Source organism: Halyomorpha halys, unplaced genomic scaffold (assembly GCF_000696795.3).
Source record: "Halyomorpha halys isolate HHAL.00 unplaced genomic scaffold, Hhal_1.1 Scaffold6.1, whole genome shotgun sequence".
NCBI classification, from domain to species: Eukaryota; Metazoa; Arthropoda; class Insecta; order Hemiptera; family Pentatomidae; genus Halyomorpha; species Halyomorpha halys.
The window spans coordinates 218427-234132 of NW_027111275.1; the positions used below are offsets into that span (position 1 = coordinate 218427).

The following is a 15706-nucleotide window of genomic DNA, read 5'->3' on the forward strand; positions in this document are numbered from 1 at the left end:
TTGATTACAATTTAATTTTTTGTGTTACTTTTTACAATTTAAAGTTCTATCTAGCTTAAAAAAACACCTTTTATGTGTTGATCAGATTTTGTTGCTAAGGGCCGTTTGTAGCTGAGGTGTAGGTTCGAATTCAGCCTGGAGGGTTGACTTTTATTTCTTTGTCCCACAGAATGAAAACTTGCCTCCCTCTCCACCATTGTTAGAATAGGGTGGTACCCTGTAGATAACCCATCTCATCCCCATATGTCAGAAAGAATCAGGAAGGATCATCTTGGATCTGTGACTTGGTTGCTCGATTTAAAAAAAGTCAGCCCAGTAATTTCGAAGAAAAGTAGTGAACGGTGGACGGATAGACAATTTTTTTTTTATTCAATTTTTGGATTCTACCTATCTGTCTTAAAACAATGTAAATTCTTAGATTCTGAATAGGATCAATATTGTTTTCCATTACTTCTTTTTCTTCCATCTATTTGCCTTTCAGAGCGTAGTAGTGCTTCTAGCCATTAGTGTCTTTCTGTTCCTAGAAATCCTCTCTTCTAAAGTCTTCCTTATGTGTCTCCCTTTTCGTGACTTATATAGGAGGTTCTTTGTCTTTTTCTTACTGGTCTCCCCTTCATGGTTTTAATTGAGTCTCTGTGCTGGTCCACATAACAGACATGCCCCTAACACCTCAGTTACCTTTTCCCCAGGGTTTTCAACACTACACATATATTTAGCTCCTCCCTAATCATATCATTCCAGATATCCTTTCTCCCTGTCTTTACTACAATTCTCCCGAGAAATTTCATTTCAGCAGCAGTAACATGGCTTAACAGCCTCTCATTCAGAATCCAGCTGTCCATTCCATAGAAATATACTGATGGGAAAAACAGACTCAATGGAGATTCTTCACATGCTGTACCATATCTTTTTATGATTACAGAATTACCGATTGTAAAGTAAGAGGGTAGAAATAGCGAGGAGTTTTCACTGACCCACGAACTTGACAGTTCATTCATTCTATCTTCTGAAAATTTCATTTTCAAGAAATTATCATTCTTTTTTTTGGAAATTTCTTTTTGGGTAAATAATCACCTCTATTTAATGTTTTAAGTACAACTGAAACAACAAATCATTAATTAGCTTAATGATTTGTTGTTTCAGAATAAAATCTCCTGATTAAGCTGTTTTTGAAATACAGATGGCCTAAGTAGCATCATGCACATTCACTGAAAACTTTTCATTCTAAGCTCTATCCTCACCAACTAGGCTGGAACAACGAACACTTTAAGCACACTAGACTAGAAAAAGGCCTGTAAGCTACAATATAGGAACTGATTTGTGTGACTCATATGATGCTACTAATTTATGAATGACATTTTTTTTAGTTGTACACCTTTCAATTTTATTAATAACTTTTCTTAGATTTTTTAAGATTACTATAAATTTGGTTCCTATTTGTAAAATGTACAGTTCATTGTTGAAATTAACAACAGTTATGTTGATTGTTCACAGATATGCCCTCATCTTGCTTGGCAAACTGGATTCTATTTGTTTGGTACCCTTGGTATTGTTTGGGTTCTCATATGGCTAATGTTCTACAGTGAAAAAAAAATGTTACAAGATGAAATACCTTTATTCATGCCTAAGGTAATGTACCTAAGGGACATTTTAAAAATTTTCATTATGGTTGGTCTGAAAACACATTGATTAATGAGTATAAATGAGGGACTAGTTTGACTTAATATTAACATTTAGTATAATTTATGATTTATTTTAAAAAAAAAGTATACACTCAATGAGAATAATCGGGATTAAATTTCTGCTCTCTAAAAATTAAAAAACCTCGACAAAGGCCATTTCTATTATGGCCTTTTTTCCTTTTATCAAGAATAAGTGTGACAAGTTTATTACTGTGGATCACATGCTCTGTGGTAGTAGCTTCTTTGGAATGTAATGAATTATAATATATTAATTTTTACTCTGGTAGTTGTGTACTATAAGATGGTCCATTCTGGTATAATTTGGATATGTGTGGCTGTATGTGTTTAAAACTTGACCACGAGCCTTCTGTGCATGGCCATATGGTCTGAAGGAGGAGAGGCTGTGCACCTCTAACATGCCTAATTAACTCGATAATTTAATATCAATTGATCAATTATTGACACTAAATAATTAATTCTTGCATTGCATTACTTTCAGTAGTATTAACCTCAAAAATATGTTTTTGGGGAGTTCTACTGCTACGAGCTACTAGCTGCTTGTAAATGAAATTCTCCTGTTTCAGGAAACATTATCTTCCGCTATTAATTTGAAGCACTAAAATTGATTTCCTCTTCTATTAACAAAGGTAGCACTGCTGTTCATTAGTTTATATTAAACTAAACATCACTCTTATCTAGTGCTTTTGGTCTATCCAAATGGCTATACTCTACACGGTTGTCAGACAGACTGGGCCCAGAAACTGTAATCCAATAATATTTTCCTAAGCATTGGCATTATTTGTGATTGTTGAATTTATTATAGCTTTACATACATCCAACTACTTCAGAAGAAAACAATCCCCAAAAGGTTCTTAATCTTTGTTTTGTCTGGGCCTTACCTAGTGAGGATAGTTGTTATGACACTTCCCCAGTGGTGACGCATTATAGGATGTTTTGAAATACTAGCCATCTTAATAATACAGTAAAATATAATTATTTCATTTAATCACTTTCTTTAAATTTATTCACTGGCTTTAAACAATTGGATTGTATTCAATTTACTTTAAAAACATATTACTGCTGCAAGTTACATAAGGATTGAATAATTTTTCAAACAGTATACGGTATCTACGTGCTTAAACATCATTAATAAGATAGTTGAAGCAAGAGGAGGTTCCCTGTTGTGGAAGACACACATATAGAAGAATACCAATTTTTTTTAAGCAATGGAGGTGAAACATGAGTTTGATTTACTAAACTAGAAATAAGTGTACAATACTGCTGAGTATGATTATCCATACTAATATGACTATAAATAATGGTAAGGCTTAGCTACCAATGGCCTACTTGAATTTATTATCGGTAATTTACATTTAAGTTTCTGGAATTTCAAATAAATCCTTCACTAATAAGGTTATCCTAATAAAAGTAGTGTTTGATTTATCTAGATTAAAGTTCAGATAGACAACTACCATAATAACTTTTTTTCGTAGTTTTATGATTAAGTGTTCTTGACCCAGTCCAAATTCTGTCCTATGAGAAGATATCATGTTTATCATACTGTCCTGTCCCATTTGTTACACTTTACCAAAACATCTGAGTACTGATTTCAGTCATACAATTTTTTGAAATATCAAATCATATTAGTAAAATATTTGTTTCCTTACTTTATTCATTAATCATGTAAACATTCTTTACTAATACTCCTCAATAATCAAATAATATACTCCTTCATTTTCCACTTTCTTATTCTCAGCTAATATTTTCATGTAGGCCACAGTAGTTTATCACACTTTCCAGTTGATCATAGAATGCAAAATGAGAATTTTGTCTATTTATCATCTGTTCAGTGAGTGAGCCTTCTCCTAGTCAATGAACTTCCTCAAGAACCACTTTATAAATTATACCATAATTAATTATGTATGCTGTGTGTAACTCGGTAAGTTGAAGGTTCTCAAATTATTAAGACAATTTGTAATTATTGTAATCATAAAGAAAAAATATTAAATATTTTCATGGATTTTGGATGATTGTAATAAAGCTTTAGTTGTAAAATATTAAAATGATAATACTTTTTATTTCAAGTAAAATGATAATACTTTTTATTCAAGGTAACTAATACCAATGTGAGATGGACTGAGTTTTTAAGCCATTGGGCACTTTGGGCAATTTATTTAGCACATTTCGCTATGAATTGGTCAAACTATATAATAATGCAATGGTTGCCTACATATTTAGCTCGAAATTTGGGAGCAAATAAAGAAAGCATTAGTCTTACGGCAGTTCCTTATATAATAAATTCATTGGTTGGAATTCGTAAGTACTTAATTTTTCTTAAAAAACTGATATTCATATTTATCTATTCCTTACAAATGTTTAAGACTGAATTTTCCTAACTTTTTATGATTCCCCCTTTTTTTTTTTTTTTTTTTCAATATATATGATTTTTATTATAATTAAGTGATTTTTCTCGCATTAACGGGTTCAGAACTGAAGCAGGCGACAAGTTCAACCACCTTCAGATATTAATGTTTACATACATTTAAAAACTTGCTAAGAATATGGGCTGTGTCATAGATGGTTAGGTCCAAGCTGCATCCGCCTGTTGAGCCTCTCTTATCAAATCAAGTGCCATTCCAATCCATCTGTGTCTGCCACCATTGACTTCTGAATTAGCCCATATGTTAATACTATGATTGTTGTTATTATTATCTTTAGAAACTATTTTTTAATTGATTATGACACTGTACTTTAAAAAAGTTTAGATATGATATTTCAAGTTGTAAATAATATGTTTGTATTCAATTAGTTTAATATAGTGACAAGTACAGGATTACATTTCATGTTGTTAAAAAAAAAAAAAAATGTAAACAGGTTTGTTTTAGTAAATTATCAAAGTTAAATTCATCTATCTTTCCATATCAAACTTTATTCCGTATTTTGATTTGGTAAGACAATTATTCCATTATAAAAAAGAAACAAGATTTTGGGACCCTGAATGTTTGTTCCTGCTACTACCAATCACCCATTACATTGTATAAATAAAATTCAACACTTCATACCAAGATTTCATCTGTTGATGATTCTATGTTCAGTTGCAGGCCACTTTGCCGATACATTAGTCAGTAGAAAATGGAGTGTCCTTTCAGTTCGAAGATTAATGACAAGTATTGGATTATTTGGGCCCGGAATATTTCTCCTGGCATTTTGTACTGTTGATAATTTACTTGCAGCTGTTGTGTAAGGCATAATAAAATTCTTTTTCAATTTTTTTTTTTTTTTTTAATATTTATAACAAACTTTTTCCTATACCAAATTTATTTTTATATATATTTCCAGGTTTGTTTCAATATCTATGGGTTTATGTGCATGTAATTCAGCAGGTCATTTGAGCAACCATGCTGATATAGCACCAAATCATGCTGGTATTACATTTGCCATTTCGAACACCCTTGTGAGTTTAGTTGTTTTAAAACTATTTTTTATTTTATGTAATAAGTCACTGATTGATATTTTTTTATTAATATTTCTTTTCTGAAAAATATGAAATAATTTATCTGTTAGATACTCTAATTCCTTACAACTATATCCTCAAAAGTTAGGTTAGTATTAGTTAAGGACTTGATAAAGTTTTTATTTCATCACTAAATACTTGAACTGTTTTCCATGTAAAGATAACACTAATAAAATATGGTATTGAACTATTATTTTTATTTACTGTCTGCTAATTAAATTAAGTTGATCTAAATGAATATCAAAACACTATTAGTACTATTATAATATTAATTGTCAGGCTATAACTTATATGTAACTATGCCTTTGTTATTAATATTTATCTTTTGTATATTTTTTCATTGCCCATTTATTATTATTTATGCTGTTATTGATTAAATGCAAAGTACAATAAGAGTCCCTGTCTGAATACCATTACTTCTGAAATCATGGTCGTCTCTGTAGCTCCTAATAATGTTTCTTTTTTAAAACGGTCAAAATTATTTTTATATTCTAAGTATTTATACTCTTCTTCAATGAACTATTAAAGTACTATTTGTGTACCCAAAAGTAAGAAGTAATAGTGAATAGTATACAAAAAATATAAGAAAAAGATAATGGGAACACAAATTGGTCACACATGGTCATACTAAAACTGTCAGTGTCTTCAAAAATACATCAACCAATGTGGCGATTCTGTAGAAAATAAATTAATATAGGGCAATATTTCACCACAAATTTATTAATTATCAGCTCATCTCAACTTAATTCACACATCTTCCTTCCCTAAACACAATTAATAAATGAAAAGGTAAAAAATAAATGGAACCTTGTATTTCTAAAAACCTTACTTTCGTGACTATTTTTGTATAATGTTAATCTATAATGCCCTGAGGATCTGCTATACATTTAGAAAAATCATTATCTGTAAAGTATATTATTTCTTTACATTACACAGTAAATACAACTACTTGGTAATTTTTTATTTATTTTTTTAATATCATCGTTTTTATTAAATCATCATATCTTTGTTTCTATTTTTAGGCCACCATACCAGGGATTTTATGTGGGCCTTTGACTGCCGAGCTTGTTACCACTTCCCATGGGCGATGGTTTCCAGTATTTGTTCTGGCTGCAGGCATCAATTTTACTTCTGCTGTTATATATTATAGCCAGAGTTCCGCTTCTCAAATAATTTGACACACCTGGTAATTGAATTTCAACCATATTATTCTTATTGTTCTTTAAGATAACTCAATTATAATTTTTTTTTTCTTTAGCAAAATTTTTTGTAATGTATTGCTTTCTTGTGAATCAATAATAATTAGTTCAGCACCCATAAAAATTAAGAACTCGATAAATTAAAAGATAAATTGTGTATTAATTGCTATATTTAATGAATCCTTAATTTTTACTGGATCATTGCCTAGCTGCAAAGAGAGTAATGTGTTTAGGCATGTACTATAACTTTCCTCTTTATAGGTACATAACAATTTCTCAAGCGAGCTGATTTTGAAGTTTGATGGCTCAAATTATTCAAAGAGATTCTGTAAATTGTTTGAAACAATTTGAGTTCAAACTAATGACAAATTATTTTATTTAAAGTTTTTTTTTCTGTTCGCTTGTAGGTACATGGCAATTTTTTAAGCCTCAACTGATTTTGAAGTAAGATGCCTCAAATCAATTAATGATATTTAATACAAATTAAGAAAAACTTGTAGGATTCCAAAATACAATTGCTAATTATGGGGCATAGAAGGAACATGAGTAATAGGGGTTTCTTGTGAGGGTGTACATTTCTCTTATGTTGGCAGGCATTTTTCACTATTGGTCACTTTTACCTATCTTAACTAGACACAGCCTTTGCGTAAAGTACCGTATATTCTATATTACAATCAACCTATTTCAGTCTAAAGCATACTGATGCCGAAGTGCTGCAGCACACAGCTGCAAAAAGTTTCTCATATTTGCATATCGCTGCTTTGCTTTAATAGTGGAACAACTAAAAAAAAAATATTATTTGCATTTATTGGTTAGCTTGATCCAAATGTAGTGTAGTTTCACTTTAAGAGAGCTGAACATCTTCAATTTCTCTAATTTTCCTTTGGAGATCAGATGTGCTGGTATTTAACTATAAGGTTAGTTATTTCATTATTTTCAAAAGGTTAGTTCAAGTTGTTATCTTGAATAGTAATAGCAAGTTTGAAGCAGTTTTTCATAAACAGAAACATACTTGGACTTGAACTTGTTTTGAACTTTACGATTTGCGAATTAAAATCAACAGATGTAACTTGCTATATATGGCATGAAGAAAAAGCGGAGTGTGGAATAAATCAGATTGGTTTGCATTTGATAAGATTCATAGTTAGCAAAGTAAAGGCAACAATGAAGAAATTGATTTCATTTTTTAAAATGATATTTTTGTGCTGGCCAATAAAATCTTGATATAATAAATAATCATATTCCAAAATTTTATTTATGTTTTTTTACTCTAATCATTTAAGATCTTTTTTTTACTTGTGTCATTGCAAATTTTTTCACTATTAATTATTATTATTTTTTTATAGTAAGTTCGGTGTTCTTTAAATTTTGTATAATTTACAATGAAAATATAACTTGGTTAATTCAATGATGTTTGTTTCTTAAAAACTGGAACAACTTGTAAAATGGGTAGAGTATTGGCACAGACTGAAAGCTGAAAAGCTTCTTAATATCAGTTATCTCCTAAATTATTTAATTCAATTTCATTAATACATGTAATTTTTATTAATTAAGCCATTTTGGCTTTTCTTCAGACTGAGTTATTGTTCAGTATTGTTTATATTTGGATATTTCTTCATTTCAATCTTTAATATCAATATTAGTAGTACACTCAAGTTTACTACAGTTTTTTTTTTATTATTATTAAAATTTGTGTTCTTCAATAAATAATTAAATTCTCTTCAATTAAAAACTTATTCCATCACTCTTTGGTATTTCAGTCAATTTTTTCGTTAATGATTATATCCAGGTGATTCAAAGTAAAATTATTCAAACAAGATAAACTTCTTTCTTAAAAGTAATGTATATAAACTATTACTTTTATTAAAATGTTTATTCTACCCTTCAAAATTTATTATTTTAGCTTCTATACATTTTTTTATTTGTTTTATCATATTATTTATATTTTATTAAATTTACATTCTTTTTAAAATATTCATTTGTGTTAGAAATGGCTACACATTTATCATATAATTTTAACATTTATAAAATTCAGTATGAAGATAGACTTAAATTATTAAGAGCTGAATTAGCAAGGTCTAAGTGAAATTTCGTTTTATCATGTATTTTATATTTCATAAAAAAAATAATATTTATGTTAAAACAGTGATTTGGAAAAAATAAAATAAAAAATCATTTCAGATATAAATTACCTTTCCAGTCTCTATATCAGCATATTCAATCAAGCAGTTCAATCAGTACATCCTTTCTTGTTGAATTAAAATACGTTGAGCTCATTTCTTTTAAAGTTATAAAAATTTTCCTGTGAATTAAGTGACATTTTCCTTAAGTCATTTTTCAGTGTTCTAGATTTTTGTTCTTCATTTATATTAACAAATTTACCACATTTACTAGTTGCTACAGTTTTATGTCTTTGAAGAGGATTTTTTAAAACACTACTATGCAATGTAGGATACTTTTTTCTTCTTTCATTATCCATATTCTTGAAGTGATCAGGTAGAAAAGGGGAATGTGCAGCCATATCATAAAAACTTTCTTCTTTTATAATGTCCTGAGATAACATGGACAAACTGTTATTAATTGGCAAAGGAAGTGTAAATGTCCTGTCAGGATCTTGAATGGTTAACAAATTTATATTTTCAAATGAAGAAGGGGTATTTGATCCTTTTCTGCTGGCTGTAGTGATTGGAAGTTTTAATAAACAACTTCTTTTTTTAGATGCTTTAATCTTGTTAGGACTATGTAATTGTCTTCTAATATCATCTACTATTCTTTTCCTATTTGATATGGTACAGTAAATTTCATCTTGTTCTTCTAAACCAAAATATGTATGTTTTTTGGAACTGTAATTTGTATGTTCATTATACTTTGTTGTATTTTTATAATTATGTATGTTAGAGTTGTTTGATGTTTCTCCTTTTATTTTTTTTAGAGAGGGAAGGCTAATATTTAAAACTGCGAGGGTTAATTGTTTTTTTTCCTTTATTTTACGTTCTATTGGTCGTATTGGCAACTTAGGAAGTATTCGTTTCACATCATTTTTCACAACTAATTTCTTAATACATTTATCTTGTCCCTTTGTTGCTATTTCTATTTCCTTTAAGCTTTGGTTCTTATCTTTCTTGGTATCACATAATTCTACCTTATTAGTTCTATTTGTAGTTTTAATACTATTCTTTCCGTAATCGGTTAATTGCGAAAATTTCTTATTATTGGCAAGTAGTCCTTGTAAAGATTGTTTTAAATCTTTGGTTAATTTTTCTTTCAAATCATTTTTAGGTTTCATTGTTCTGAGGAATGGTTCCGTTTTCATAAATTTTTTGTGGTTTGGTTGTTCCTGGAACAAAATATGAATAATAAGACACTTAATAATAATATAATTAGATGAATAATTTTTGAATGAATATCATTTTTGAATACAAAAATTTAATTCTGTAGATAGTAAATTATTTTGTCTACAAGTCTATAAAGTTAATTACATTAAGGATTTATAAGTAACTCAACAAAAGCAATTGTAGTGTTCAAAACCAAAATAATTAGTGTTGATTTGAATCCATTAACCATAATTTAACATAACTTACTGGAGATATGGGGACTCCTGTGGAATATTTCTTAATATAATGGGGTGTATAATAACATGACCGTTTTCAACCAAATATTTGTATTATTATTTCTTTGATATAAAATACAACTAATACTCAGAGTATAGTCCATTGTTATCTACCATTATTAGCCATCTGCTAGCCAATTGCTCAATCCTATGCTGATAACGTTCTTTGGGATGGCTGTCTCTCTTGTACTAAGAAGTAAGTTTGTGAGGGACCAGTCTACTGCTCTTTTTCACCTTTTCCATGGAGAGTAGATGGTGACTAACAATATATTTCCACAGCTTCCTGCAGGACCTCATCAATATCCATTAATGGTTGCCTGGAGCCCTTCTTCCTTTCTAACGTCGTATCTTCACTCCTAAATTTTTCAAACCAATGCCGCGCAATATGCTGGTCAAGGACACCTCCCCCTTCATATTTAATAATTTCAAGAGTTGCTTAAGCGGCTATAAAATTTTTTTCCAGTAATGCCTTGAAATTATGAGAATTTCAAAGGACATTGTCATGTTTCTTTGAAACAAATAACTAAACTGAGGCATTTATTGAAGAAGTCAAATGGGATTAAACAAGCTTAGAGAATGCTCTAAAGGGATTATTAAGTATTGGTAAGTATTAAATAGGATTAAAATATTTACAGTCCTTTGAAATCTTTAATTTGATAAAGCGGTAATTTTTTATACACCCCATTAGTTTGTTATTAAGGTTGATATACAGCCTGAAGGTCTATTTGTAGATTTTGTTTTATAATATCTGTGTTCCTTCACTAAATTTAGCCTTCAAATTCAGACCAATCTTCTCAAAATGAAATGAAATAATTGTTCTAGATAGTACAGCACATATCTCATCACTACTAAAGTGAGTCCTTAAATGCCAGGAGCAAATACTGGTTAATATATCAATAAAATACTTATATTTATCAATGGTTAATTTATCAAATACCCTTTTGTTAGCATTGTAGTTTTTCTTTGTTGTAAATCTTCTTGACAGTTCAATTTCATCCTTGTTTGCATTGTATATTGCAACTGCTCGTTCAAGGTTTTTTCGTGCTACACTTCCAAGACTGTAAAATTATAATAGTTAAGCTTCTAGATAGTATATGATGATGATAAAGACTTAGCAAACCTGAAGGTATAGCAGCAAGGTATAGAAGCAGATACCACCAATTGTCCGCCAGATACATCTGTCCCGTGATGCCCTTCCAAACCCAAATCTACTGCATCAGTCTAAAAGCAACTCCCATCAACGTTTCGTTTCGGTCAACCCTTTCGACATTTACTTGCCAGTTTAGTGTTAATTAACATTTTAGGGATTCATTCTTTACTAAGTCCCCCACCCATACACACCCATCTTATTCAGCGCAATGCAACCTATAATCTAAATAAAGATAATATATGATATTGCATAAAATTAAAATAACATCAGCAACCCATACAAGCACTAATAGGCCAAGGAAATTATATTTATGTTTAAAAATAAATAAAGACAAATTGGTTATTGTTTTAAATTCTTTGTTAAATTGTTTCTTGCTCGAAGTTCATATGAAATACGCAATATACATTTATAAAGAAAAAATTAATGAGCATAACTTCCATATTTATTTTTATAGGATAAGTTTCACTATAAAATAAAACTTTTTATTTTAAAACTTAAAAATTTTATTATTAAATTTAAATGAAGTTTAATTATAACTATTTTCAATTTGTGTGAGAAAATATTTTAAAAAATAAAAGTAAATTGTTGATAAACATATATTCAAGATATGAAAAATGAATCTAGTCAATATATTACTAAATATTTTTAAATATTGTGGCATGAGATTTTTTTTTTGCATTTAAATTTTTTTTTTTTTTTTACTTATTTGGGAAGGGAGCAAACAAATTTATTTAAGATAGGGATCTACTTTTCCTTTCTTGTGTTCTATTTTACTTATTAACTTTGTTCATATTATACTTTAATTAATACCCTAATTTGTTAACGGCCACTGGATTTTGTGAAATCACATAATATGGTTGTTTTTAAGGTACATGAACGTATAAATTAAATAACCTACTCATTCACTGATTACACAGGTTACTGTGTAAGAGAAAGAGAAAAACATTCTTAACCTAATTTAAAGTTGAAGATGTATAAAATTCATTTATTGATATTATTTAAAATTGTCTATTAGTATGACAATATTTCCTTTTAAAGATAATTTTTAATTAACTTTTTTAATGGAGTCACATATTTTTCAGGCAATGGTAAACAGAAACTTTTAAGAAGTGAAATACCACTACTGTTTTTAGACTGAAAAAAAGTTATTTCACAGTGGCCTCATGATCAAGAATTGAGTAATTCCATTTAATGAAAAATTTTCAGACTTCTGTCGTTCACCTTGTTATTAATAAACTTGTGTTTATGATAATTGTACATATATATATATAAATATTGTTATTTGATTATTAAATGTTTATTGATATGTTTTGAATTTAATTATTAATTTATTTACTTATTTGGATTTTCTCTATTTTGTGACATAATGATTATTTGCATTATAAGATGACTTTTAAAAAACCTTTTATTCTTATTTTTATAACAAACAAATGTTTTTATATAATGTTCTAAAATCTCGTAATTAATATATTCATAATTTCATTTTATCAATCTAACTACTTATAGTTGAACCACTTTGTGAATTTAACAGGAATAACTGTACATATAAAGTGAACTTATTAGGCTCAAAATATAAAATTTCTCTCCAAATAGTTTTATGATAATTGCCAAAAAATAAAATGCATTAATACAATAGTAAGGCAGACTATTACAATTCTGTTGTAGATAAACTTTCATTGTCCAAATTTGCTGAATTTACTAACCTCACATTCCTGTTCACTCTTTGAACACCAGGACCCGCCCTGTCAACCTGTAGATCTGCTTCTAGCTAATTGTTCTTTATTTGTGCTAATTTTTATTTCCTTTAAATGCAACTTAATCAACTACTTCCTCATCAATCTACCTCACTTGTGTAAATGATTTTCATGTATACTTTAGCAAACACTTAATTGCTTGCACCAATTATTTATACATACTACTGGAGAAGGTGGTGATTGCACTTGATTGAATAATTGTTTGCAGCAATTATTTATACCTAATACTAGAGAGAGTGTTCAAAGTAGTTTAATTTAGAAGATAAAAATATTAAATTTTTTACTAGCTATATGTGATTTTGAAATTCTTAAATCCAAAAACAATGAATTTGGATTATTTTTTGTTCAAGGAAAGCTGGTTATTCCTACCTCAAGCAATCTTAATTTGGCTTCTATGTGAGCAGTCACAATTAGAAATTAAAGAAATAACTGTTGACAAATAACAGCTATTCCTTTTCTAGTACAAAAATAAAGGCTGTTACTGCTAAAGTGCATTTTTCAGCCACTGTCGCCTACTGAATTCTGTTTCTATACTCTTAGGTTTAGGCATATAAACTGAGAACAGTCAAGATCTGGCATTATTTGATTCTGTATAATTTCGTTAAACTGTAACATAATTAAACCACTAACACATAATTTTCAAAGTAGTTTTTCACATGAAAGTTTGAGGAATTATGTCAAAATACCATTTTTTTTAAAACAATACTAAAGAAATATAAGAATAATTCTTTAAACAAACCTATCTCTTCTACCCATCCCTCTTACAAACATACGAGTTTTAAGCTTTTTTTTATTTTTTACTCGTGTTCATTTTGCTATCTAAAAAACAAAAATGACCAATATTCACTTACTAAACAATTTTTTTCATTGAAATGTGAATTATTGTTACTCCTCTAAACCCAATATATATATTCTAGTTTAACACAATCTATTAAATATAATTACTAACTACTATTTCCCTAAAAGGAGTTCCATAATCAAAATGAGATGGTACACAGTGTCTAAAACTAAGTCATGAGTATTTATGCTTGTGGAATAGAAATGAGAGATTTAAAAAGATGCATGGATTGATAGTAATGAATTATGTAATGAGTGAAAAATGGAACCATGTAGTCAAAAATACATGACAGAACATTAGCAGGGTCTAATCAAGATTATTATTTTCAAACTCACCAGTACATTAACTACATTAAGCTTATTAGTTGACTGTAGGAGCATTGTCAGCTGATCCTGGGCCCAAGATCAAACAGAACAGTGGGCCTCCTCCCACCTCATATATCATTTGTTTTTTTCCAATATTAATAAATAGATTGTGAAACAGAAAGTTAAAGCCCTCGAAATGGAAATAAAATTAAAAGCACTTTAGCAGAATCTGGAAATCGATCATAAATTAAAAAAATTTTACTCCTTGATGATTAAACAGCAGAAATATGTATATTCTTTCTTGGAGGTAATTCAATGCTCCACAACTAACTATATTAGGAGTTTCCTTTAAAATTGAAAGCAACAGTTTAAATATGAGGTGCAACACATTTCCCTGAAACTTTCACATGATAGCTGTCATACCTGAGACAGTATCAATAATAGAATATAATTTCTATTTTCCAGATGTGCCAAAGACTCTAAAAAGGGACTTTGAGTCTCCCCCCACGTTCTGCACCTGAAATCGATGAGATTAATTATTGGTTATGGAGAGAACCTTTCCCTACAAATTACTGACAATTTTGGTACTATGGGATTTAATGCAAAAAACCTTATTTGACAGGACTAAAAAGTTGTATATTTTTCTGTTGAAAGGTTTGAATCGTTTGTCTGACTAGGTATTTTCTGAATCAGCTCTATTTTTTTTTTAACAAAAATTATGAAGGAGGTACAAATTTAAAATATATTTTACTTTAATTTTCAGGAATTATTCAGTTATAGAACAATTTGCCCTTCAATTTAGGTATGTTGGGACCAGAGACGTCCTTCCAGGAGGGAAATAGGAAGAGTGCCATCCTTCCCCCCTCCCTCATATTTAAAAACTTGAAAAGTTGGGAGATTCGAGAACCTAATTCAAAATACGAAAATTGTGTTAAGACATTATAAAAAGAGGTTATTATACTCAAAATTGCTTATAAACTCAACTCAGAAAGGTTAGTTTTCAAAAAATGCTTTGAAAAAGACGCATTTCCCGAAAAACCTTCCCAGACCTCCAGTAAGTTGGAAAATCCTGTCAAAATTAGTGAGAAATTTTAGATTTTATCCCTCACCCTCCTCCAATAAGCTGTAACAACAACGTTCCTGGTTGGAAACAACTAAATACTGAGTAAGCAGATTAAGTAGAAAAAGTGGTGTAATTTAGATTTACACTACTGATGCCCAAAACAAAAAGGAAAGTAAATGTAACCATCAATCCCCGGTTACAGATCCAATAGATATTCGGTGCATATCGGATCAACGCTAGATGTTATTTTATAAAGACAGTTTAAATGAAGATATGACTTTCTCAACTTTTAGTATTATTTTAAGCATGAAGGAACAACGACCAAGATGAAGAAAAAACATTTATCACTTGTTACCTTTACAGTTCAAAAAGACATACTTGTAACAATAATGAAAAACTAAGATCTGTTTGAACTACACTAAATATTTTTGATAACGAGCTCCAACTGAACAGACATATTTGGTCATTGTAGCTTGATGAATCGCCAAAACAACCATTAACAACAGGGGAACACTACACCCCACAGGTCATATTCTTCTGACTAGTCAGTCTGTCAGTTAGTACACCCAGATGGTCTGGGGCAAGGGCACC

General features: G+C 29.4%; 2 protein-coding genes across 4 annotated transcripts in view; one reads left to right on the forward strand and one right to left on the reverse strand.

Moving 5' to 3' along the window:
• LOC106692650 (uncharacterized) overlaps nt 1–12470 on the forward strand; it is a 25202-nt gene extending 12732 nt beyond the window's left edge. For both annotated transcript variants that reach the window (XM_067049290.1, XM_014438713.3), the window contains 6 exons: nt 1495–1629; nt 3794–3998; nt 4778–4922; nt 5022–5136; nt 6219–6382; nt 12238–12470. In XM_067049290.1, coding sequence (XP_066905391.1) covers nt 1495–1629; nt 3794–3998; nt 4778–4922; nt 5022–5136; nt 6219–6374 — 756 coding nt within the window. In that variant the 3' untranslated portion in view covers nt 6375–6382; nt 12238–12470. The remainder of the gene's footprint in view (nt 1–1494; nt 1630–3793; nt 3999–4777; nt 4923–5021; nt 5137–6218; nt 6383–12237) is intronic.
• The window catches only part of LOC106692636 (uncharacterized), a 23427-nt gene continuing 13961 nt past the window's right edge, over nt 6241–15706 (reverse strand). For both annotated transcript variants that reach the window (XM_014438700.3, XM_014438693.3), the window contains exons 5-7: nt 10943–11063; nt 8588–9732; nt 6241–6379 (exon numbers count right to left, since the gene is read on the reverse strand). In XM_014438700.3, the coding sequence (XP_014294186.1) occupies nt 8653–9732; nt 10943–11063 (1201 nt within the window). In that variant the 3' untranslated portion in view covers nt 6241–6379; nt 8588–8652. The remainder of the gene's footprint in view (nt 6380–8587; nt 9733–10942; nt 11064–15706) is intronic.